Source organism: Dermacentor variabilis, chromosome 7 (assembly GCF_050947875.1).
Source record: "Dermacentor variabilis isolate Ectoservices chromosome 7, ASM5094787v1, whole genome shotgun sequence".
Classification (NCBI taxonomy): Eukaryota; Metazoa; Arthropoda; class Arachnida; order Ixodida; family Ixodidae; genus Dermacentor; species Dermacentor variabilis.
Window position 1 is genome coordinate 34,865,079 of NC_134574.1, and position 24,347 is coordinate 34,889,425.

General features: G+C 50.9%; 1 protein-coding gene across 7 annotated transcripts in view; it reads right to left on the reverse strand.

Moving 5' to 3' along the window:
• Klc (kinesin light chain) overlaps nt 1-24,347 on the reverse strand; it is a 170,971-nt gene that overhangs the window by 95,311 nt on the left and 51,313 nt on the right. For 2 of the 7 annotated variants that reach the window (XM_075698385.1, XM_075698386.1), the window contains exon 1: nt 6,303-6,471. The exons of 2 other annotated variants lie outside the window; for them this stretch is intronic. In XM_075698385.1, coding sequence (XP_075554500.1) covers nt 6,303-6,331 — 29 coding nt within the window. In that variant the 5' untranslated portion in view covers nt 6,332-6,471. Of the gene's footprint in view, nt 1-6,302; nt 6,475-24,347 lie in introns of those variants that run through there. 3 more of the 7 variants (XM_075698381.1, XM_075698383.1, XM_075698387.1) reach the window with 3 other exon arrangements.

The window sequence follows — 24,347 nt, forward strand, 5'->3', positions numbered from 1 at the left end:
CCGCGGCTTTCGATCCCTTTCAATTAAATTGCAGCTAATTTTTCCTGATAGAGGCACAAATTCCCTGAGTTTTCCCTGAGTTTTTTCAGGCTACTCAAAATCACTGAGAATTCCCGGTTTTCCCGGTTTTCCCGGTTGGTAGACACCCTGCTTGACAACTGTTTGAAAATCTGCACTTATGAACATCGTTAATACATGTGTACGTTACTAAACCGGCAAAAAAAAAAAAAAGGAGAAACGTGTATTGTCTGGCAGCCACATCAGTGGCACGGTTTATAAGAACACGGACGGTGCGTGAATAAACAGCATTACCTTCTGTGTTGCACTGTGCCTCAGTCCATCCGAGCATGCAGTCGAACGCAACACGAAAGCGCGATACATCAACATCAGATCTTCTGCAGACATTAATAGCAGTTGGGAAACTACTGAGTGTTCTGAAAAAAAAAAAAATTCCAGCATTCCCATGCCCTCCTCGCAAGCTGTTCTTGGGCACAGCATCAGAATCGCTGTAGTGTCCGAGAATAGGTGCCAAAAATCAAGATGATTGGCCTCTGCTCTTTGAACATCACAGTAGCCTTACTTTACTGGAGTCTACAATGCGCAAATGGATGGGACGAGCAAACCACAGATGACAAAGCACTGTTTTTAATGGTCCCGTCCTTTCGTGCCGTTTAGCGTATGACACGTACCAGCTGGCCCCCATCAATGCTCCAGTCGTACTCTACTTTGCCTCGCCAACACCCTGCAGTGCAGTGAAAACTACAAATCATTTCAGCTAATCGGGAATGAGAGCTGGCTGCATGTCCAAAGAAAAAGACGAGGGCCCACCCTATGCACACAGTAGTGTTTCCGTGACCTTTAAGTCGTGCCAAAGGGGATCGGTGGCAAACAATGTAGGAGGCCCACACCTTTCCCTACAATGCACGGAGCTAGTGAGATTGAGTGCACATCTAGGTGCTCTCAAGAGCATTGGCCCTACCTACAAAGTGTACTAATTGAACAAACATTGTGTATGCCTTCCAATATAACGAAGTGCTCATATGGTAAGCTCAGATGGTAGAGCGGCTGCCCCGGAAAGGCGGTGGTCCCGGGTTCGAGTCCCGGACCAGGACGAATTTGTCTTCAACTTTGAAACTTTTCCTTTGAGGAAACCGTATGGGTTTCCTTATAGCGATTGCTACGAACGGGTGGGTGTCCAACTTTCCCTTTATAAATTACTTCTCTTCACCTTGCGGGTTTCCGCAGAACTATATATTACGTCATAATGAAGTGCTGTCGAGATGACAGTTAATGCGCTGCAGTACTATAAAAAGTGAAGTGAAAGTTTCGAGCGCGTTGGTGCTGTCTTTTGGACATTGTATTTCAGTGACAGACACTGTATGAAGAAGTAAAAGAGAAAAAAAAAGCGTTTGTCGTCGTTTCTCTCTTTGAAGCACCTTACTGCATGCTTGACCCTAGAATACAATAAGAAATACCGAGGGGATCGATTTTCTTTTTCACTTTTTCTTTATGTGATGTAGCCAGCAGCGTTCGTCATCCATATGCTCTTCGATCTCCGGGTCGCCAATACTCGAGGGTATCGGATTCGTCCGTCAATCGACGTCAAGCACGAGCGAGTGGAACAAAACGATCACAAGGCAGCAAACGTAAAGGAATATCCGAGCGGCGAGCGCACAACGCGGTTGAGTGGGTCGACCGCGCTCACTACCCGCCACACACACACACCCGAGCCCGCGCGCACGCGACAAAAAGGGCAAAATTAAACGTTTACAGCTGCGCGTGCCCTAAAACTTCAACGGTGCAGTGTCTAGAGGGGTGCGGGAGAGAAAAAAGAAAGGGAGACAGAAAGAAAGGAAGAAAGAGAGAAAGAGCCGACGACATTTCGCGGGCGAGGGAGGCGCCCGCCCGTCCGTGCGAGCCTCATGTCGTCAGGCGGTGGTAATGAGCGACCGTAATCGACGGGCCCGTGAGGGTGGGGGACGCTTGCGAGGCCAGCGCCACGAGGGAGCAGAGGAGGAAGCGCCGAGCCAGTGGGATCGACGGGCACCGTTATTAAGTGGGGCTGGGTCCCGATGAAAGGCCGAGGCCTGTCCGCCTTCTCCTCACACTGCAGGAGGCACCTTCTTTCTCTCCTCTCTCTCTCACTACCAGATGGAGCTCTCATAAAGCCTTCACATTCCCCCCGTCTCCTTCCATTTCCCTTTTTCCGCATCAAAGGGCTAACATGGTAAAACAGATTGCGAGAGAGAGAGAGAGAGAGAGAGAGAGAGAGAGATAACACAGAGCAGCATGTATTGAAAAAAAAAAAAAGACAGAAATTCTGGAGCTTTACATGCCAAACCTGCGACCTGGTTATGAGGCACGCCATAGAGGGACTCCAGATTAAATACGACCACCCGGGGTTCGCACCCAATGCACGGTACACGAGCTTCTTTCCGGCCCCATCGGAATGCGGCCGGGATCGGATCTGCCCAGCGTATTGAAATTCGAAAGAACGTCGTATGAACGATTTTAGTGGTGCACCTTGCTATATCCCGCCCAAGTCCACGTCGCACGGAAAAGTTTACGTAAGCCCGAGAAAGTCGAGTCGGCTCGTCAGACCGACATATTGTGGCCAGGTTCGTGCAAACCACCACCAGGCTCGGGCATAGCCGTCGAGCTGTGGGTCAGCTCCTCCGGGTGGGCCGACTCGCTCGACACGCCCGGCAAGTAATGAGCACCGTCGCTTCGGTCCAACTCGGCTTGCCTCTCGAGTCGACGCGCTCACGTCGAGTTCACGCGAGCGAAAGTATAAGACTCGAGGCCATCGCACGGGTGACGGCGCCTCACGTCGGACTCCGTTCCACTGCCCGTGGGACACGGCCGACCATTTGAGCGAGTGAGAGTTGCGCCTTCCCTGTGGGTCCCTAGCCGGTACTGGGAGCGCTTACAGTCCGACAGAGGACCCAGCGGGTGTAATCATCTGCCAGAGATTACACGTTTGCTGAGGGAACGAATATTTCGGCGGCGCATTCCAAACAGGTCGGTCGCAATTCAGTTAATTCCTAGGCGGAATCCAAGCGATCCATAGCCGCACTCTTCGGACATAACAGCAGAATGTTTACCTCGCCTTGTGGCACGCAAACGCCTGACACCAATATAGGGAAACACTAAATCAGTTTAGACTGAGAGAGCATTCTTTGAGAACTCTATAGTCGTTAATTTCGGGACATTAAGGTGACTATCAGAATAGAAAATGAAAACCAGAGAGTTCAATTTCTTGAATTTCGCGCCGAAACCACAGCGCAGGTACGTGAATGTCGCGCCACGGAAAGCAGAGTAGTATTTTTATACTTTCCGGCCTGAGCCTCGTTGGCTGAGTAAACGTTCCCAAAGCTGGCCATGCTCAGTTTTTGGCCCTCTTAGAGCACAGTGCTGCCCGGTTTTTTCTTTCCTTTTTTTGCTGACTAATAAGCCCTAGCAGTCACCGTCGAAATGCACGACGCCGCGCAGTGGCTCCCGCCTGTCGCGCTCACCGAGCGTCTTCTCGCGGTGTCGTCGGTGGCGGCGCAGACGGGCAATTTTCAACCACAGCTATCGGGTGACGACGCCGCTGCTTTAAGTGGCCCACTTGACACGGAGCTCATCAAATGTCGAATCAGCACCGCTTTCACCAAGCAGTCCTTGCTCCAAAGCGTCACGTACATCGGCCGTTCCGGCTCCGTGCGCGCCGCTTTCGAAAGACACCCACTGCGCGGTCGGTACGAACTCCCGATTCCCGAAATCGCGAGCGAGGGAGTCACGTGCCACCGTTACATGCGACGACAAACCCGCGCGAGGAAACGAACACGTCGCCATCGACGTTGCAGAGCTGCCCAACATCGGCCGGCCGGACACAAAGCTACAGAGACGGAAAAAGGCACCCTTCACAATCGATAGGAGCTTGGAGAAGCGGCCCAGCCCTGCCACCGCTACCAACAACCTTCGTCGTAAAGTGCGCACAACGGAAACGGTTCGACGTGAGCGCCGGCTGACGCACTGCTCTCGAATGCGTGTGCGTGCCGACGGGCCATCGAGTCGCTGTTGCCGTGGCAACTGTACGCCCGCAACAAGGTACGCGACGCACGCGAGCAGTCAACGCGACCAAGCGCGCCTTCGACCTTGGGGACGATCACGGCGACAGGGCTTCAAGGAGGAACAGCGCGACTTGGTTTACTTTCGTTTTCTTTTTCCCCGTCGTTGTAGGATCATCCGTTCCATAGGCGGGACGAAGACCCCATCCACTCGTAAAGGCTTTATCCCTTCTCGACGTTGCAGTAAATCCCGGCTTTAGGGGGGCAGGGGCCCTCCTGCGACAAATCCTCCCATACGGTGCTGTTGCGGCTACAGACATGCCCGGCCACCGCGCGCAAGAGCGCGTCATGACTCCACTCTACTCTTGACGACACACGTATAGGGGACACAGAGGGCAAACGTCGGAGAAAAGCTAAACTTTATGCATATAACTTAAGCACGTGCAGTCCCTTCAAGGGCTGTTTCTGACCACGACCGCGCAATCTGCTTCGACCAACGTCAACCAGAATTCTTGTGCGCCTTTGTGTAGCGTATCCTTTGAAAGCCCGCCGGAAGTCGATGGGCCCGGCCGAGAACCGCCCGCATAATTAACGCCCTCACCCGAACAACAGCGTCCTGCCGAGCGTCGCTAACCACACAACTCCTCTGGTGACACCCGCACTCAATCCTCCCCTAGATGTAGAGTGCTTTCGGCGAGTCTGCGCAGCCTTTGCCAGGGTCTCTCACAAAGTGATACTATGGACGAGCATTTATCGCCCCTTTATGCCTTTCGCGTAAAAGTGCCGTTCTCCATTCCATTCTACCTACGCGACTGGAATTAATTAAAGAAGGGAGCCGAGTACGAAACAAATAAAAGCAAAGCACTCTCCCGTATACTAAGAGCCCATTCATGGGCCCCTGCTGTTGCTACGAGTCGATGTTGATTGGACTTAACGTACCAAAGCGTCACGGGGGTTTTGAGACACTCGATGTAGTGGAGGGTGCCGGCTCAATTTTGACCGCCTGGAGTTCTTTAATATGCGCCAGTATGTCTACTACGTCGACATTTTGAAATTGCTCGTTTTTTTTTCAGGTTTTACTCGATTGTTTTAATGAAAATTCCCTGGCAATATATACAGCGGAGATTCAGACGCAAGGAAAACAATGGCTGCTCATTGCTTGCCAAGTTACTATACCGGCTCAGTTTTACACTGCTAGCAGTAACGCAAGTCATGTACGATGCGTTATCAGATTTGAGTGTGCCTTGCATTTCACGATATTCAAACAACCCGGCCCAGGCTCGCATACACAAGATGAACAAGATAGACATTTGAGCATTTTATAGGTAGAATTGAAAACATCGCTTTCTTCCGACACACCACTAGCTTCCCATAGACACCTTCTTTCATTCCTTTTCTTAATTTCACTGATTAGGAGTGACAATTCCGTATCTTTCCGCTGAATTTTCCAGACATGATCCCTGAAAATCCCAGGTTTTCCGCGATGCTGACACCCCGTGCACACAATGCTCGACACTAGTGTTTGTGTTCAGCCGTCACCGGAATGCGGACAACGTAGCCAAGGAATAAAACCCGCGACATGCCGCGACCACACTGCCGTTACTTCAGAGGGTATTGCCGTTGATCCGACTTGCCCGCGTACGCTGTCCACGTGCACCACGTGACTCAGCAAATAGAGCTAAAAACAAAACACCACAGAATTCCGACCAGATCATCATTTAATTATCGCGGACAGGAGTTCGAAGTCGACCTAACGGGCTTCGCGCTCATACCAGCACATAAAAACGGCTTATAACGATAAAATTTAAGATTTCATCAAGTTCGATGCGCCTGTCAGCACACTAACCCAACATCACCGTGACGCCCAGGGAACGGTGACAACAGATTCTTCGCTGAATTCGCAACCAACCCCTTTTGCGATCGCCTCCCTGAATCTAGAAGAAAAAAAATTAGGCCCTCTAAACTTCCCATGTCCAACTGTACTATCGCAGTGGGCGACCACCTGCCTCTCCCTTCGCAATGTCAGAGTTTCGATTAAAGATGACGCAGCTGTCAACGCCCTTTCCGGGTGTTTTTCATTGACAGAGCAGCTCAGTTCCCAACTAACACCCCTAACAACGATCACCGGTACTGACAGAACAGTTCAGGCGGGAGTGTCCTTCGAGACAGAGCGAAGGAGTCCACCTGAAACCACGGGGTGCACACGTAACGAAGGAAGGTGGCACAAAAAATCCGCGCAGGGTAACTCACAGCCTGTACTCCTTCATGGCTTGAGACATCGCTGCGGACGCATCACACGGTGGGAGGAAAGCGTGGTGCACGGACAGCAGCGGACGGTGGCCGCGGGGCACCTCAACCGACGAGCCGCGTAGCAGTCCACGAAGGAGGTTGCCCGGCGGCTTCTCATCGCAAACCCGTCATCACCGAGCGCACACCGAGATACAGGGGCAACGTGCCGGCAATAAGAGCATTTAAAAAAAAAAAAAGGACGAAAATGCACGAGGTCACGCACTCGCGTAGCAGCGTGGCCGACGGCGCGGCAGCAGTGGACCAGCAGAAGACACGACGCCTGCGATTTCGCCGGTGGTTTCGTCTGCACGCCGGCAAAAATGGCGTCGCCCAATAGCGGCGGCCGCGGCGCTGCGGTCGCCAGTGACGTCCCCGTGTATCGATCGAAAGGGGGGCGGTCCCCGTTCGGGGGGTTGCTGCTTTTTTTTTTACAGCAAGCGCGGTGGCGAAGCCAATGCTTTTGCACCACTGCCTCGACAGAGACGGGTGCGTAGCGGCAAGCTGGCGCCGTACTGGCGACGATTGCGGATCGAATCCGGCAGACGGGTCGACCGACGGCGGTGAGTCAGACGCGGCTGTGGCAGCGGGAGGTCAGACGGTCACCAAGGGCGGCCAGCACAGGTCGCCGCCCGCCGACCGACAAACCTGCCAGCGGGAATCAAGTCCCTGTATACGCTTTTTTAAAGGGACACTAAAGGTTACTATTAAGTCAACGTGGACTGTTGAAATACCATCACAGAAACCTCGAAACGCTTGTTTCGTGCCAAGGAGAGACTTATTTTAAGAGAAAATGCGTTCTGAAGCGTCCGCGCACCTCTAGCGCAGTTCAAATCGCCCGCCCTCCGATCGAGGAGTACTGACATCATGGTCTCATAGTGACGTTGCGCCATCGGTGAGTAGAACGGCGTCCGCAGACGGCGCTACGGCTTTTCTGCGCAAAACGCGAACGCGCGGCCAGAAACAGAGCCAAGACAGAGCCGACAGCAGAGCGAAAGCGGGAGTATGGTGGCTAGCGGAAGAAGAAACGAATTACGTCCCACATTACGTCCCACGGCACACGGAGAGTCCGTTTTCGTTAAACTATAGGCTGCGGCGAGCTCGCAGCGTGGTCGGCGTGGTCTATGAGGAGCGACGAGCCTTTTCGCACTCGCAACAGGGCATAAAAATGTGCGAATCGACGCAAAACTCGGCCTAGAAACGTGCTTCGCCACAGTCAGGGCTCAATACGACCCAAGCTGGCACGACCCAGATGTCGTTTCCCGCACCGCCACCAGGCGCCGCTACTATACCTCAAACTCCAGCGCAAGACGCCCATAAGCTGGTACTTCATTCTATGACGCTAACTTCGACGCTCGTCGCAATGGACCCTGACACCGACAGATTGGCTCGCGATGGTGGGCTCAACTTCAGCGATTTGAGCACCGACGAGCGCGACCTGCTGCTGAGGGCTCGCACTGCCGGCGTCGTTGCGTACTACGACGGCGGCCTCGACATCGGCTCTCCGGAGCGGGAAAGCAACGAGGGCTTCCCACGACATCACATGGACGTGGCATTCTCGCTGCTTGTTCCAAATGAAAGTTTCGCGAGCCAGCAGAACCCTCACAGCACGACGCGATAACGAAACTACTGAAACTCCAAAGCGTGCGCGGCGCAGAGTCGAGCGCGCAGAGTCGAGCGAAAACGAAACCTTTCGAACACCCATATTACTGAAAGGTAACGTCAAAATGTTATTTTTTCTTAGAATCGAATAGACGTAGACAAGTAGCATTTTTTTCCGTCTTATAATCGAATGAAATGATATTTTTAATACGAGTAGTTGAGTATTAGTAACACAAATTATGAGGAGTCCTTTCGTCATCGGGCTAGTACCGGAATGTCGCTGGGGGGTCTCAAATCGTGTCATGCATTTACCTCAATTTCTCGGTTACTAAAGCTCTGTTCGCGATTATATTGACGCCTTAGACGTTCTAGAACATTGCTCTACCACTTTAACTTGAGTTTCTGGTAACCTTTAGTTTCCCTTTAAATGCAAATCCAATATCCTTAGGTAGGAAAACTGCTCCTCGCAATAAATGCGCGGTGTCGATTCCAACAGAACGCCGACAGAACACAAGTACTGCACCAAGAAGGAGATGGTGGTGCAGACGTCGTGTACTCCGGGACACGTGGTGCGGTTACCGTGCTGTATGTACCCACTGAGGTATTATAGCGGATACGCTCTTATTGTATATTTAATTACACCAGTGCCAGCAGCACCAAACATTGGAGATGGGCATAATCACTGGTTACAATGAAACCTCAGTGAAAAGACGCAAAGTTTTCCGATCGTTACGTTCCCTAACTATCGATGTCGATAATGAATAAAGCTTGAATATGTATACAGTTACCATAGAAAACAGCAAAAAAGGGAAACGAGAGGTCCGAGAATGCTTTTAGCAGAGGTCTAAAAAGTTTCGAATTCATAAGCGCAATTTCTCGTGTTCTACGGCTGCTATGGCTGCCGGGATTCAGATTATCGTACTTTTACTACTATATTACGGTTGATGGTGGACAGCTGGCGACTCGAAATATTCGTAAACTACATTCGCATTTAAACTAAGTTCGTAAACTAAGTTCGCACACCTCTACTGCCGCGTGACATGCGCGATTGTTAAGAACGGTGCATGCGGATCTTCCCGCTTTTCCTTTCGCCAACGGATGACAGGCGCTATCACGGAAGTGCCTGCGGTGTGATCGCAGCGTAGAACTTGAAGCTTCTGTACGCGGCTCCGATAGCGCACGTACACCAAAAAAATGTGCATATACACCTGGATAACCAAATGGGCGAAAGTTGACAATGGGACCGGTTTCGCAATCTCTCGACACCCCCGGCGTGTTCGCATATGCGTAACGCGCACACTCAGCGGCGCGGTCCACGGCCGAACCCTAGAAGGTCGCCGGCGCCTTGCGCCACGAGGAAGGCACGCTCGGGCGACCAGGAGGAGCGAGGCGGCGACGACAGAGACGCTTCGCAGCCCTGGAAAGAGGGAGAGAACAAAACAGAAGCGAGGGCGGTGCGGCGTTCGCTTCCTGCTCAGTTTTCCTCTCGCAAGGCCTGCCAAATACCCCGAGCGCCACTGAAGTCCAACAATATTACAAAGCTTGCAGGGAAACTAAAGGGAAACACCAAGTCAGGATACAGTAACGAAGTGTTATCTAGATTCCATTTCTGCTAATTTCGCGGCTGGTCGTTAAAAGACAGACAATAGACATCAAAGTGTGCGTTTTTCTTTTTTTAACGTCGCGTCGACACCATCTAGTTACAGCACGTCAGTTTGACATCATGGATTTGAAAGTTTTCTCCTATTCTGGACGATGTGACTGAGGCAAAGGTTCTCGAAAGTTGCTAAGTTGAACCTTTTGTTCTTTTAGAATACAGACTAAAATCCATGACGTCAGGGCCACGGTGGAAGATTAGGTAGCTGTCTCAACGGCGCCGTCTGTCTGCAGAGCGAGGTGACTACAACTCCGTTCGGGCTTCCTCCCTTTGCCGGCAGGAGCGCCGAAGTGCTGGGGCCATTAAGACTCTTCGGGGGGTCATCGTGTTCCGTCGTCTGCTACGGCGTGACGCCCTGCGCTCACGTGTTTCGCTGCAAAACGGCCTTATAACGCACGATGATACTTTTTTTTTTTTTTTTGGTGGCACTACTAGCTCTTGCCGATTCTGTACTACTGCTTGCCGCGCTGTTCGCGAAAAAAAATTGAATAAGCAACAAGAAACCACCCAGCGAACTCCCTCTTTGATCTTAATCTGAAGTGCGGTCATCCATCGTCGTACAACGTCTTAGTTGTTGCTTTCAGCAAGTTTTCCGTCTGTGCTTGTCTCGATGTGCTTGCGCTGCGTCTCGGGTAAAAACTGCTGCATCGTAGCCTCCATTGTGCGTTAGCATGCAGGCAGTGATAGAGCTCCGCGGGCGATCGACACCGTGCACACATTTTGATTTGAGAGCACAGCTACTTTTTACACATTGTTTTGGTCACAAACAATTGCAATAGCATTATTGTAGCTATCGCGTGCAACATTCAGACATAGATATACACCCTTTTGGGAAATGCCTGTACAGTCGTGTTTGTGCGTATTGAACCTTCGCCACAGCGTGCCGTGTTAGCATTGAATAGACACACACTACTCGGCGCAAATAAAAGGTTAGAATATAGCGTAACTTGCAAATAGAATAACCAATGTTAAAAGTAGCTTGCGCTGGTCGCAGCAATGTGCGTGGCATGCATCGGCTTACGTCGCCGCATTCGGCAAGCCGCCATGTGAGCACAACTCCAAGAACTTTGCACTTGCGCTTTTATTCTTCCAGCGCGTGCGTTTCGAACAATCCGTGCAATTTAATAATTTGACCATATACCTGGTGGTCAGTGTATGGGCTTTCCCTACTGAGCGTTGCAAAAAAGTTTCTGAGTAAAAGAGAAAGCATAAGTGCAATGCTAATAACAGTGAGAAGCACAATTAAAAGAGCCTTTCTGTGGTTCGTCCTGCGTGCACCCGTGAATGCCTATACTGGAAAAAAGCTCCGACACCATGGCCTCGTACCCCGAGAAATTATTTATTTGTGGCTCCCCAGTAATCCCTAGTCTCTACACCGGACTTTCACGAGTGCCGAAGCACATTTAGGTCTTGATAGCGCTACTAAGCGTAGATACTTAAGTGTCTGTGGCCTAAGCTTGCTTCCCAAAGGCTCCCCAGACGCTGAGACTGGCACACAGGAATATACGGGACAATTTACTAGCGATTCTTTTATGCGCGCGCATGTTTGAGGAGCCCCGCTTGCCGCGCCAGCTGGTGTGGTTGACGAGGATATAGAAGCAGATTTATTGACATCCGGGGCGGTGACAAATAGGCACCAAGCGTGCTTGAGTTAATCAGGTATGCTACACACGCTTTTCATTCTAGCATTGTTTGTATACATATCTCTAATATAATTTCTCTTTCTCAAAACTTCCCTATCTACCTTTTACTGGTACCTATGCATGTAACGAATCCGGTCGTGTCGATCTCTTCCCAGCTTTATTTTCCACCAACACTCCAAACACTTCATGCTTATCTGGATCGCAAACATGTTGATGTTTTCGTCCGCTTTATATCCAAGCGTTTCTGCAAGGTACACGTTACCTAAGGGTCCCACTGGGTGAGTCCCTTCGCATTTCATTAGGTACCCCAATGATCAGCGCCATCTGCTGAGAGAGACGTAAACCATGACCGAAAAAATCGTCGGCGCGGCAGCCTCGTTCAGACACCTGGGCACTATAACGTAAAACTACTGCAGCTTGTTTCCACTGCAATCTGCTGACGTCAAATTTACGTAACCACCGACGCAGGCATCGGGCGGTGACCCGCAGCGTTGTTTGAAAAGCCCAATCAAGCGCGCTCCTCGTCACTCGTTTTGCTTTCAAGGCGAATAGCATTGCCTACATGAACCGCGTTTACATGGATGAGTCAGCAGCGCATCGCATTTACAAGCGCATTTGAGAAAGGCCATGCGACACCGTTTACATGTAACGCATTAACTCTTCCGAGAACGTAGCCCCACACGCGTGAGCCGACCTGCGCCCGTAAATCTACCCTCGACTGGCGCATTAATGCGATGCGCCACTGTCGCGTTCATGCAAACGGGGCGGAGCTATTGAGTAGTTTCTCATGTCTAATTGGCTGACGAGAGGTGAGGGGCACGGTCAAGCGGAGAAGGGCCGAACGAGTACAGTGAAAGTAGATAACCGGATGAGGAGGATGGTCTGCGATTGGTCCGCTTCCCTTTACTTAGCTTCAGGTGGCTGGTCGAATATTGGGGTGGCGTGCAACGGAACGTTAAGAAGGCCGCTAAAATGACTCCCCTGCAAGCAGTTGGGCCGAGCGATGTCGCATACGTGACGAAACAGCTCGATAATGTTACACTGCCACGCAAAAACTGCTATTATACGCAAATAAATCCATGTTTCCCGGCAGCTCCAAGTAGCCAGTGCCGGAGCGATCGGCGGTGGGCAGTCTTTGGCTATTAAGAAAAAAAAAAGTTTTGTTCGGCATATTAATACGCCTTTAGCACGTGCCCGACACTTTCACGCGGTAACTTCTCGCGGTTTTGTGACGTCGCGTGACAGAAAGGCGAAGTGGGCGTAGCCCGAGATTTGACCAATAGCGGAGGGCTAATGGCGAAAAAGGCGTCGAATCGGCAATAAATTAATTTTCCTTTCTTTCAGTCTAATCATGCATAACTAGTTTGCACATTTCTTATCAGATGGCGCGTATTCGCGGTTTTCGTGACGTCGTGTGACATAGGGGAGAACTGTGGGCAGCCCGAAATCGTGGACGGCTGATTGCAGAACTGGAAAAGTTTGGAATAGCTTTACGTTATAGCGCTCCTAGTCGATTCTTCCACCGTGGTAAGGACGACCTGGAGCGGCTTGCACGAACATTTAATAACGAAAATAACGAATTTAAGAACGCGTTCTTAAATGTTCCATAGACAACGGTTAGACCGCACAAGAACGCGTTCTTAAATTCGTTATTATTTTCATTATTAAATGTTGTTGCAAGCCGCGTTTGGTGCGGAAAATTCAACGCGACGTCGCCCCTTTCTTTTCAAGCATAAGAAGGTTTAGTTCGGGGGTTCCTATCTAAATATATGGGAAAGGGGAAATCGTTTTTCTCGGCAACCGCTGCACCAACTTTGATAAGGCTTGTGGCATTTAAAAGAAACAGCTATAATCTAGTGACCGTTGGTAGCGAATTTTTGATTAATTTTGTCATAAAGGTTGAAGATCGCAAATTCTCAGAAAGTGAAACTATCAAGTTTACAAGTCTGGAACTCAGCAACATGAAAATGATATCACAATTCTGTAAATTGCACCTATTAGTACACCGAAAGGAGACAAAATTAATGTATTTTACATTGCTCTCACATAGACCGCTAATATGCCTGTAGAGCTTTTGCAAAACCCTGGGAAATGGTGTGACAAAGTCACGCAAGCTATAAATTCATATATCAAATTTGCACAGAATTGCGATGTGTATTTTTGGTGCAGAGCTACAAATGTGTAAACTTCGTGGTTCTATTTTTTTTTTCAAAGTTACAAATTTTTGAAAATTCCTCTTAAAAAACGTAGGCCTGATTGCGCTTCCAACAGTCACTGGAATTAAACGTTTTCTCTCAAATGCAATACATTTCATTAAAATCGGCCGAGTTCTTACTTCAGAAAAGCGTTTCTGCGTTTTGCACGTATTTGAATGGGCGGCATCGTATTTGGTTCCGAGCTAAAGCTTCCTCTTAATACCAGACCTATTTCTCGCGACAAAGACAGGGTTTTTTCGGTGTTGTAGAGAGGTAATTCACTAATACACCTAATTATTTTTCTGTGGTTAGTGTTAACTTACTTCTCTAAAGTGTTTCTTCTTTAACCCTTCGACTGTATACTCAGGCTGCAAGCACGCGCGTGGTCCATCAGTGGCCGTCACACGAGAACCTCGGTCGACCGAGCCACGGAGGGCGCGCGGCGCTAACGATGCCTGCGACAGCCCGCTGACGCAGGCGGGTGTGCAGAGGCGTCAAGGACGAGGCACGCAGAACAATTGAGAGTGGACCCTTCGCCGGGTGTCGACACGAGGTCGAAACTGCTCAAGAAGCGCTGCCGCGTTGCTGGGTAGGAAACAGTTACCGAAAATAATACGGCACACCTGCCAACGTGTGAACACTGAAATTCGTGCAGGTCTCGTGGACACGATAGTCAAAAAAAAAAAAATGTGGGGTGACGTGCGCAGCGAGCGACGCGTTACGAACTTCACATTGCTCAAATACATTTGAATTCGTAGACTCTCTGCGAGAATATTTTTTTCGCCCTCTTTCCGATAGCCGTCTACAAACGGAAAATGGGCAGTGAGCAACCTGCCGCGTTAAGTTGCCAGGTGGTTGAGCCGTATTTTGCGCATTTACGATTTCTTTCTTATATGTATTTAAACGTTGTTATGGGTCATTGGCGCTCAAACAAAAAATAAACAATGGTATTACGCCAGCTATAAAAGTTACTCTCCCAACAAGAGAGGAAAAAATTCGAATTGAACAAAGAAAAAAGGGTGGGGGATGAAAAATAACCATTGCTCTTAAAAACCCCACATAAAATTGCGCCACTTTCGTCGGAATCGAGTCGTCAGCCGTACCCAAAAGTCCGCCAGCCCGTTGAACTCAATTTACATTCTCCGCGCGAAAGCGACCAATATATTAAATACCAGCCACAACCGGCCACGAGTGTTCCACAGAAAGAGCGACGCGGTGAGCGGACGCGTTCGCGCTCCCTTCAGAACGAGCCCGTTCCGGCGCAGTCGCCCGTACCCCCGTCGTGCCACCGGCACACAAGAGCCCCGACGCACCACACCGCAGCGCGCCCGTACGCAGCAGCAGCAGCAGCAGCAGCGAGGCAAGGCATCGGCGATAACCCGTTACGAACGGCGGGAAAGACGTGGCCGAGGGGATGCAGCCCACGCGCACGTCTGCTGCACATGCGGTGCACCGATAGTTCCGCGCAGTGCCGTGGATCCCGGAAACGCGGTTCTCACGATGACGGCAGCGATACGTTAGACCAGTCAGTGCGCAGGCGAGGCGTAATACGCCACGGCCGACCTACTACCTCCGTAGAATTAAAAGCAAAAAAGGGGGAAAACTACGACGTGAGGCAAAAGAAAAACACTAAGATTAGTTTTAAAATACTAAATATTATTCAACGTGCTCCGTGTTTATTAAAGAATTGCAGACTGCCGAACAGCTGATGTCGCTGACGCGCGGTACAGCAGTTAATCAGAGGGGCACAGAAGATGGGCAAATTTTTTTTAAGTCACTCAACGACTATTTCTCTCTGCTTCTTAAATTGCTTTTGCCTTAAGTTATTCGCAAATGAAAAATCGTAAAAGCTGGCAGGTATACGCCACGGCATGGCAATGCTTCACGCGACACCGACGCGCACGATATTTTTTGTGGGTCAAGTCGGCTGCATGCACCTTACTGGGAGTTCAATGAACTAAAAACGTATACAGTCGAGAGCTCCACGGAATACCGTCTGGCGAAGGCGATACATACCGAAGCAGACATAAACGGTCGCCAAAATTCCAACGTAGAAAGTTCATGACCAAAGTCACTGGATGAAAAGTCATTAGACAAAAACTTCACTTTGCTACTCGCCAGACATATGCTGCTGCTGTTCCGAAAAAAAAAAAAGAGAAAATCATGCGTATAAAAGCTGTCCTCGCACTAGCTCACCGGGGGTTTAAGTTTCAACACACTCGAGGCTCCCGACGCAGCGCGAACGATGTGCGCTGTGGAACATGCTCTGCGCTACGTGGACCCGCACCTGCAGGAGGAAGCACGGACAGGGGTAGCCGGGTGCTCCTTCGACGCTGTCAAATTCAAAGGCGGTCACACTGCCCTCTTGCGAAAGGCAGGTTTTATAACGGTTACAGAGTAACGGTTGCATTGCGATTCTGCATGCCAACAAGGGAAATGCTACGGTCGTCTTCAAACATGCTGACCACGTCTACAAAATGGATTCACTTCTTCAAGGTGGGTAGACGTACGTGAAAGCGAACAGGGGCCCTACTCGGAAAGTAGAAGCAGATCTGCAGAAGTTGCTCACTACCGTTTTCGGTTTTGTGCCTCGTGAGCAAAAACACACTGACCACCGGCTTCGCCGCCACAAAGGCTCTGCAGGTACAGACGCCAGATTTACCTATGCGTCCCATCGTGGATTTTACGCTATTCGCCGCCTGTCCGGATACCTTCAAAACGCGCTTCGTCCTCTAGTAGGAAGAACTTTGAAATTTACGAAGGACTCGCAGCATTTTGTCGAAAACTTCACTGATGCAACCATCGACGATAATCACGCAATGGTCTCATTTTATGTAAAATCCAGTGTCCACGCGTATCCCGGTCGAATTTTTATTAAATGCTGCAGAAATGTTTTAGAATGTGAGCACGCACTGCCTTCCCGCACAGTCGTCGGCATAGAAGACCTGTGCCGTATCCTGGACGTTTCATTACGCAACACCTAAATTGTGTTCAGCGAGTCTTCTGTAATAACACGTATATGTAACGGCCACGGCTGCTACAGCCTATGTGGATTGCGCTAACCTTCTGCTAGAAGCTATTGGTAACTCCAGAATCTGCTACATGCGCTGGCAACACAGTCCAAATAAACAAGGGTGGCTACGGCGTCCAGGTTCACGGCGGCTCTTTCGCTTGGCGCTGTGGTCACGTTACTCCTTTGTGGCGTGGAATCGAGGTGTTTCGTGGGAGCCGATAGGGTCCATGCCGCCAATCACCTTATTTGGATCCGTCTCACGAATTTCAAGGACGAAATCGAGGAAACAGTTGGGCTGTGTGTGCAAACGTACGGCCTGCCCAGCGAGCCGCATCAGCTTTCTTTCTTTTTCTTTTTTTTTTAAAGACAAAGAGCCTTTCAAGCGAGTCGGAGGTTAAAAAAAGGAAGTGTTTGTGCGCAGCCAGCCTCTACAAAAGGTACAAGCACTTGTTCGCGGCGTTGCTTCACTGCTACAGGTACAATACTTGACTGTGTTCGACGCTTATAAGCAACTCCGCATTGGTGTTCCAGTATATCACATACAGCATTCCACAACATATAGACGGTAAAGTCTGTCGCGCTTTCAGAAGACATGCACGAATATTCTGCAGTGATAGAACGAGGCTACCCACGAAATTTACACGATCAGTATGTCTTGGTATGAAAACAAATGAGAGTTCCATCTCTGAGCCTGGGTGCACCTTCGTCTTAAAGTTAGCCGATACGTGGGATGAGGTCATCTGCGTCCGATGACTGGCGCTCGTTCGTGCTCGCAGTACACATGTTGTTAGAGCTAGTAGGGCCTGGATTTGGGAACACCTGCCACCCATAGAAATCCTCAAACCCGGTGAAACTTGAGAAGTGAATAACGACCAATCAGACCAAGTTGGACTTTGTTCCATCAGGTTTCCAAAATTTAACGAGGGTTTTGTTTTTGCAAAGTCAGTTTATTAGCGTAAACGCATGACTTGGAAACAAACTGAACCAGTTGTAATGAAATTTAGCTTTGTGCGCAGTGTCGGAAAGTAAACTAGCGGTGCTGTGCGCGAGTCGAACGCTCCAACGATTTGCTTCTAAATTGATCGCGAGCAAATAAACTGACAACTCACTGCGTTAAATGAGAAAACAGCATCTTCTGCTTGCGACGCTAGACTAAAGCATGCTACGAAAACGATATGTCGCCTCGTGGCATAACACGCGTCGTGATCAACTTCTGACATTTCGAGATAGTTATCATTCGTGCTGCCGGCCGTACCTGCAGACAAGAGCACGTTAGCGAGAATATCCCTGCCGCTTAAATCATTGGTAACAATACTCCTAAACTAGAAACGAACAAAACCACATGAAACTTAGCATGCACTCCTAATTCATCAAAGCGCCTGCCTGAACAAGTACACTCTGTGATTTGAAACGCCATCACGATATCTAAAATAAACAAAAATCTGACCTCATCCTGACGGAGTCTCCCTGCTCTTCTCGTGACCTGGTTTGGGTCGCGGTAAAGCCCGTGCGTCAATGAATCGATAAATAAATCAACCTTTGCCGACCGTTAGCGTCCTTGTTGCGACGCGTGGCGAGAGCCTCGGTCGCTAAAGCGCACCGCGTCGCTGTCCCACGAGCGAGTCGCAGTACAAACTACGAGAAAAGCACACTCCCACGAAACGGCTACGTCGTGATACGTCATCAGCGTTCAACGCGGAGTACATTTCGCATTTTTTTGTCTTTACCGAGAAAACTTTCCCGGTGAGACATCTCATTCGGGTTACATTTACTGAAAGGTTACCCGGGCGGGTATCGTTCCATAAGTCGAAGGTTGTGTGAGCACAGAACGGGGCGTTTCCGGTAAAAGTGGACAACCGTGCCCGACCAAATGGGCAGAGCGGAGCTGTGCGCCGGAAATCCCGCGGTCACAAGAAGGTCCCGACACCGCGACTATCGTACATCCCTCACGTGGCGACCACTGCGCACCTCCTACCCTTCTAGGCCTTGTGCACAGAACTATGCCGACGTGCAGCAGCAGCAGCCCCCCCTCCACGGCGGCGCCCGACTTCTTTCCGGCGCCGCGTGACCACAATGCTAATGGCGGCGCGACGAGGCGCTTGACGAGAGCGGCGCATGAGAAGCGCCCAGAGTGTCGCAACGGTGCCTTCCGTGGCGTGAAACAGGCAAGCTCCGCAGGATGATGGCGGGAAGGCGCGCTGCGTGCAGCAGCCCGGTTGCACGGTGGGCCACCACCACCTGCACCCTTTGGGCTGCAACTACAGTGACGGCTTTTCCGCGCGCTCCTGCAGCCTTCGCCGAAGGCGTTGGCCTCGCTGATCGCCTCTGACCGCACCTCTCCACACGCCTGCGTCGTTTCGGCTCCTCTCCTCACTACCCCTTTTCTTTCCATTTCGCCCCTGTACACCGCGGTTGAGGCGTCCTCTGCTGAGAGACGGTTACTGCGCTGCACTTCATTCAATTTTCAACCCCTCTCCGCTAAGGATTTCCTTGCACGGAGACACAATCGGAAACCAGAACGCCAGACCACGGAGACGCGCCAAACTGTTCAGCGCGCCGGTGTATCGGCGGTCGCCCTCTGTATATACAGACCGCGTATTTTCCTCGAGAAATCGGCGCAAGGATAAAAAAAAAGGAGAAATAAAAACGAGGTGGAGGAGGATGAATGAACGTTCGCTATCTCTGATTAGTGAGTGTCAATGCATCCCTCGCCAAAGACTCGGTTATCTTGCTGCACAGGCCCTTCCAACTCGGCGCCACAAATCGCGAGGAGATAACAGCGGCTGTTAGAACGACGTTCATCTCGGCGTCATATTTATCGCGCTCACAGCGAGGCTATGCACCAGCTTGAGAGAGGGTCCCACGCGGCGCCTCGGCCAGCAAGCGATGCCTCCGCGCTCTCTCTGCCAGCACGGAGCTGCGGAAAGCATGGCGGTTCGGCTCTAGCTGCGCCGCACTCTCTCGATGCGTCGCCTCGACCGGCGCGTGTGCGTTAACAGGATCCCACAGCTACCAACCTACTTTTGGCGGACACGAACCTACTCGTGGACCGTATAAGCGTGTAGCCGGAACACTGTGCGAGAAGGGCAAATTAGGATGGCCAAACTGCAGTGCAGTAGCACACGCGGAGGAAAGAACAAGACAGCCAGAGCAGATGTACTACAGTTTGACGCAGCGGACTCAAATTCCGACCACCGCCAAACACGTTACAGCCGTGGAACGCACCACGTCGTGTCCCAACCACCGCGCTGGCTCAGTGGCTACGTGGCGCGGTGCTCCGAGCACAAAAGGGTGCGAAGAGAACGCTTCAAAGGCACCGTCTCGGATCATCTGTTTGGATTGTGGTGGCAACGAGAACATCGATGTGCCGGTCACATCGACGGAAACGAGCATCATTTTATTCCACAAAGACGGAATCGTTTCGTCATGCCGTACTGACGGTGGAGAATGCAACTGCCAGAATCGCGTCCAGTAATCCACGTTACGGCCATGCGTACGAGTTTTCATAAGAGAACGCGAACCCAGAAATCCTGCTTTAAAATTTTCTACTCGCTTACCAAGGAAACCACTGCACGTTATGCACTTCGAATAGTAGGCTTCCCTTTGAGCTACAAAATAGGAGTTCCTTGAAGAACGCTAGACAGGCCATCCAATAGTACAAGCGGATGTGCTGTTTGCCTTCGGTGTCCCTTTATATACTGTTATAATTTAGCAGACTGCGAAAGTATCTGAATACTCGATGGCTAGTCGCGAATCCATATTACTAAGGGCCCCAACTGGAGGGAGCAAGAAGACATACGTAACGAGGTTCAGGGCACATCTAAATACCCGGTTCGAAAAAAGGATGGTAATGTCCACCCTAGAAAGCGGCCTCTCAGAGCACCTAGCAGGAGAACGAAAATGAAGGTAATTTTCTTTTTCTTTTTTTTTAAACTCACGCCAGAACTCCAGCATCAGTACGTCACGGATTTCAATACATCTTCTTTTCGATTTTAACCGTTATGGCACAGCAAAAGTTACTGAAACATTTGCAAAGTTTATTTTCTTTTGTTACTTCCGAATACAGTACAGTCTATCTTTGACGATACAAAGCTAGCTAGGCCTCGAGCAGATGCTGTCAAAATCTATGACGTCACGGAGAGCCGGTGGGGAAGCTTCGCGGAGGCATCGCCACCAGTCTTCATGCGTCGTTCTCTCGGCGACCAGGCGTGCTCTCACACGGTATAGCCCTTCCGCGGTCAAGGGAGGGCGACTTCCCACTGCGACTGAAGGGAATGCTCTCGTGCTCGTACTGGTTTTTGTTGTAAAACTGAACATTTAATTATTGTTTGCATTAAAATTGATGGGTGAATTGAGTGAAATTAAAAAAAAATTCAAGCACTATTCAACAGTTATACTTACTGCTACCCAATTACTCTGGACCTAGGCCGCTTGGCCCCATGTTTTTCTCGTTTTTCAGGGCATTTACAAGTGAAGCCAAAAGAACCAGGTGGTGTCGGCTTGTCGGGCTGGAATATGCCCGTCGAGTCCGTGTAAACACTAGCCGGTTGGGCAGAACAAGGGTCGAGTCGGGCTCAGTCGGCTCGACCGAACGGGGTAAGTTCATACAGCCCCACCCGTCTGCAGCATGCACGTAAACGTGCACTGGTCGGGCCCGCCCACTTCGAGATTTGCGCGGGACCACTGTGACGTCACGATATAGGCGTCGGCTGCCGGAATAGTGTCAGCACAAGACCACCAGAAGGCACTGCGCAAGTGCAACCCCACCGTGGCCATGAGACCCACTAAACAGAGCTGTTGCAGACGGCAGCCCAGTTCCAACGCCTCGGTGCCACGGCTCGACGCTGTGTGCCGTCGTCGTCCAGGCTCGTCAGGAGCGAGCTCATGCAAACGCAGCCTTTGTCGTGGAAGTCGTGCAGTGAGCGGACGGTGTGGTCACTCACGGCTGACACCGGCACAGTACGCAAAGTAAAAGGAAAGCTCACGAGGTCACTGTGCACGAAATGTTGCGCCTTTAGTATAGTTTGCAGCGGTTCGGGCAGCGCAGAACGCAGAGCCAACTCGCCACGCCGTAAAGCAAAACAGAGATAGGCACGGGGTGGCTAGCGTCGCTGTCAGCACTGCTAATGTCTAGCGAGCGCAATCTGAATTTTAACGACGGGTATGTTTTTCGCGTCAAATATATTGAATAATATTCTTTTAAGGAAAGAGCGTTAATTATAATAGCTACGAGCGTAATTGGACGTTTCATTCTTGTACTTCTACAAAAACCACACATCGTTGAACGCGCCTCTGGTGGCTTCTAAAAAAAAAAACATGTTACTGGCCGTGTGACACTACCACAACTTCCTTGAGGTCGAGCTCCATTAGGTAGTCTCGCACTCCCTTATCTTAAAGTAGTTGGTGTGACACGGGTGTAGCTCAACTAAAGTTAATTTTCATTTTCCCCATTGTGCACACTAAGAACTTCCTTCAGGGTGTAGAGAAGGACTGGAACGATATAGTGGGTCGTCCCCTCCAGCGGTTTTGCTCGTGAGTGCCGCTCGTGCTGGGAGTCAGTGCGCCGCTCTGACGGTCGGTACCAAACGCCGGTGACTAATGTTGTGCCATTACCACAAGCCCGGATTCCGAATCTGCAAGGTGCAGAATTTATCCTGCGAGCGCCCTTTGGACAAACCCGGGGCTGCGCCGAAAGGCACAGCGCCCTAATTCTCCCTTGACAAGTCAAGATGCTGAGCCGTCAGGCAGTGGTGTCCTCCGGAGAAGCATCGGCGGGCAACATGTTCAAACGTGTCGCCAAGTGCCAGACAGCCCGGCGCCATACATCCCCTTCCCTGGAGGTCACCGCGCCCGCCAGTTTTGAACGGGGTGGCGAGCGTGATCGCTGGTTGGACCCCCCTCCGACGACCGTCGAGTGCTCACTTTGTATTGGGCCGTTTGAGTGACAATGGTTTCTGGGGGCTTATAAGCCGCGGCGCGCCGCCTGGAAAACCGGATCCGCCGACCCACCGGGAGCAGAGTGCCGCTCTCGACTGGAGTGAGATGTGTCACGCGTTTTCGCCGGACGTCGCCGTGCGAGAACAGTCGCGTTTGCTGTGAGCTCTCGGCCCCAGTGCCGATCCCTTCATGTCCTGTATAATGACCTGTATATAGTGTATAAAGTCCCTTTTGTTATTCTCACCGACGCCTGACTCGGAGTCTTCGCTACCAACGCTCTGTCACGAAACGGGTGACGAGCGCTACGGGACCACCTCAAAGTCGTAACACTAATAAACGCCTTCACAACTGGTGGACGGCGTTTCGGCCTGCAACGTCCGTCCTGGAACTTCGATCCCGACGCTACGCTCTACCGTGCCTGAAGACGCATTCCAGCAAACTCCTCCTATACTACATCCCAGCAACGCTAAAAGCTGCGGTCTGAAGCTCCATTGGTCGCAGGAGGCGCCTTATTTGACACTTGCAATAATACCACCCTGCTTTATTTAGTGTTCCCTTAAAGAATACGAAAGTGTAAGAGCGCCCCGTGGCAGCTGTTGCAAGGAGGCACCGGGACTTGTAGAAAAGGAGTAAGCACGCAATGAAGAGATGGCGGCCAGTGCCATATACCGCGGAGGGGCAAAACATGCACCATCGTATGGGTAAAATTCTTAAGAACGCGCAATGTAAGTGCGCCCCGGCTACCTCTGCGGCTACTTCCAACTTTAAACTGCACATTTTCCCTCGCAACTCCCTTCGTATATATATATATATAGCGCTGCTCTGTTCTTCGGCCTTCGCAAAGCAGGCTCAGCAGAGCGTACGCGGGTGGACAGCGCCGAACTAGCGCAAAATGGCTACTCCGCGGGCCACAAAAAAAAGCTGCCGCCGGCGCGGCCGACTTTCGGGTCGGCCGAGAAGCCCCGCTTTAACAGCCCCAGTGACACACACGCGCACAAAGGATTCGTAAAAAGGCAGACTCGAAAACTGGGTCACCGAGCACGTACTCGCCCGCGAGCGCCGACGTGCACAAACAGCGGAGGGAACCAGCCGCCGGAAGGCGAGGGAGAACGAGCGCGAGACGAGGAAGACGGAGCAGCGGCCGAGAGATCCGAGTTCGTCGCTTCCCTCAAATGAGCGACCTTCATCCGTCCGCCCCGTGTGTCCATCTATAAATGGTGGCGTGTCATTAACTACGAGGAGAGCGACGCTGCGGTGCTGCAGCTGCACAAGGGTTTGGGATTGAGGCCACGCGGTCAGCTGTGCGGACATATGTAAGAGAGAGAGAGAGAGAGATCTGGAGAATCGCTTTTGTTTTCTTTTATGTCGTCCTCGAACCAAATGCGCAGTGAACAGTACGAACACACAGAAGTCGGCCGGCTGCCGGAACCAACAGTGGCCATCGTCCCCGGCCGGTTCCGTTCCGATGGAGTTCGCCGAAGGGGCTGCAATGAGAAACCATGAGAAGGGGGGATAAAAAAGCGGTTGAAGGAGGGGGAGAGGAAGGGAGATGGGGCTTTTCAAACGAGCTTCATTTTGGGCTTCGGCCGTAGAAAAGTGGAACGAGTGAAGGTCTCTGGGGAAATGTGGTGCAGTACGCGACCCTAATACGTACGTCCATGCAACACTGAAAAAAAAAAAATTGAACGACCTCCGCAGACAGGGAAAAAAAAAGAAAGGCCATTATATAACAGGCACTCATCCTTCTGGAAACTAGCTTTTCAGATGAAGAAAAAAATCATCGACAACAGGGCTTTTTCTGGAAAGAGCCGACCCTCGAGGAAATAAATATTCGCGCAATCGTCTATTTCCTCCTGACACACAAGACGCCGGCGCACGCCTGGATTAAGGTGACAAATGTGTTTCAGCTTGGCGAGTATAGCGTCAACAGAAGAAAGAAAGGCGTTGGCTGTTACTGGTTAT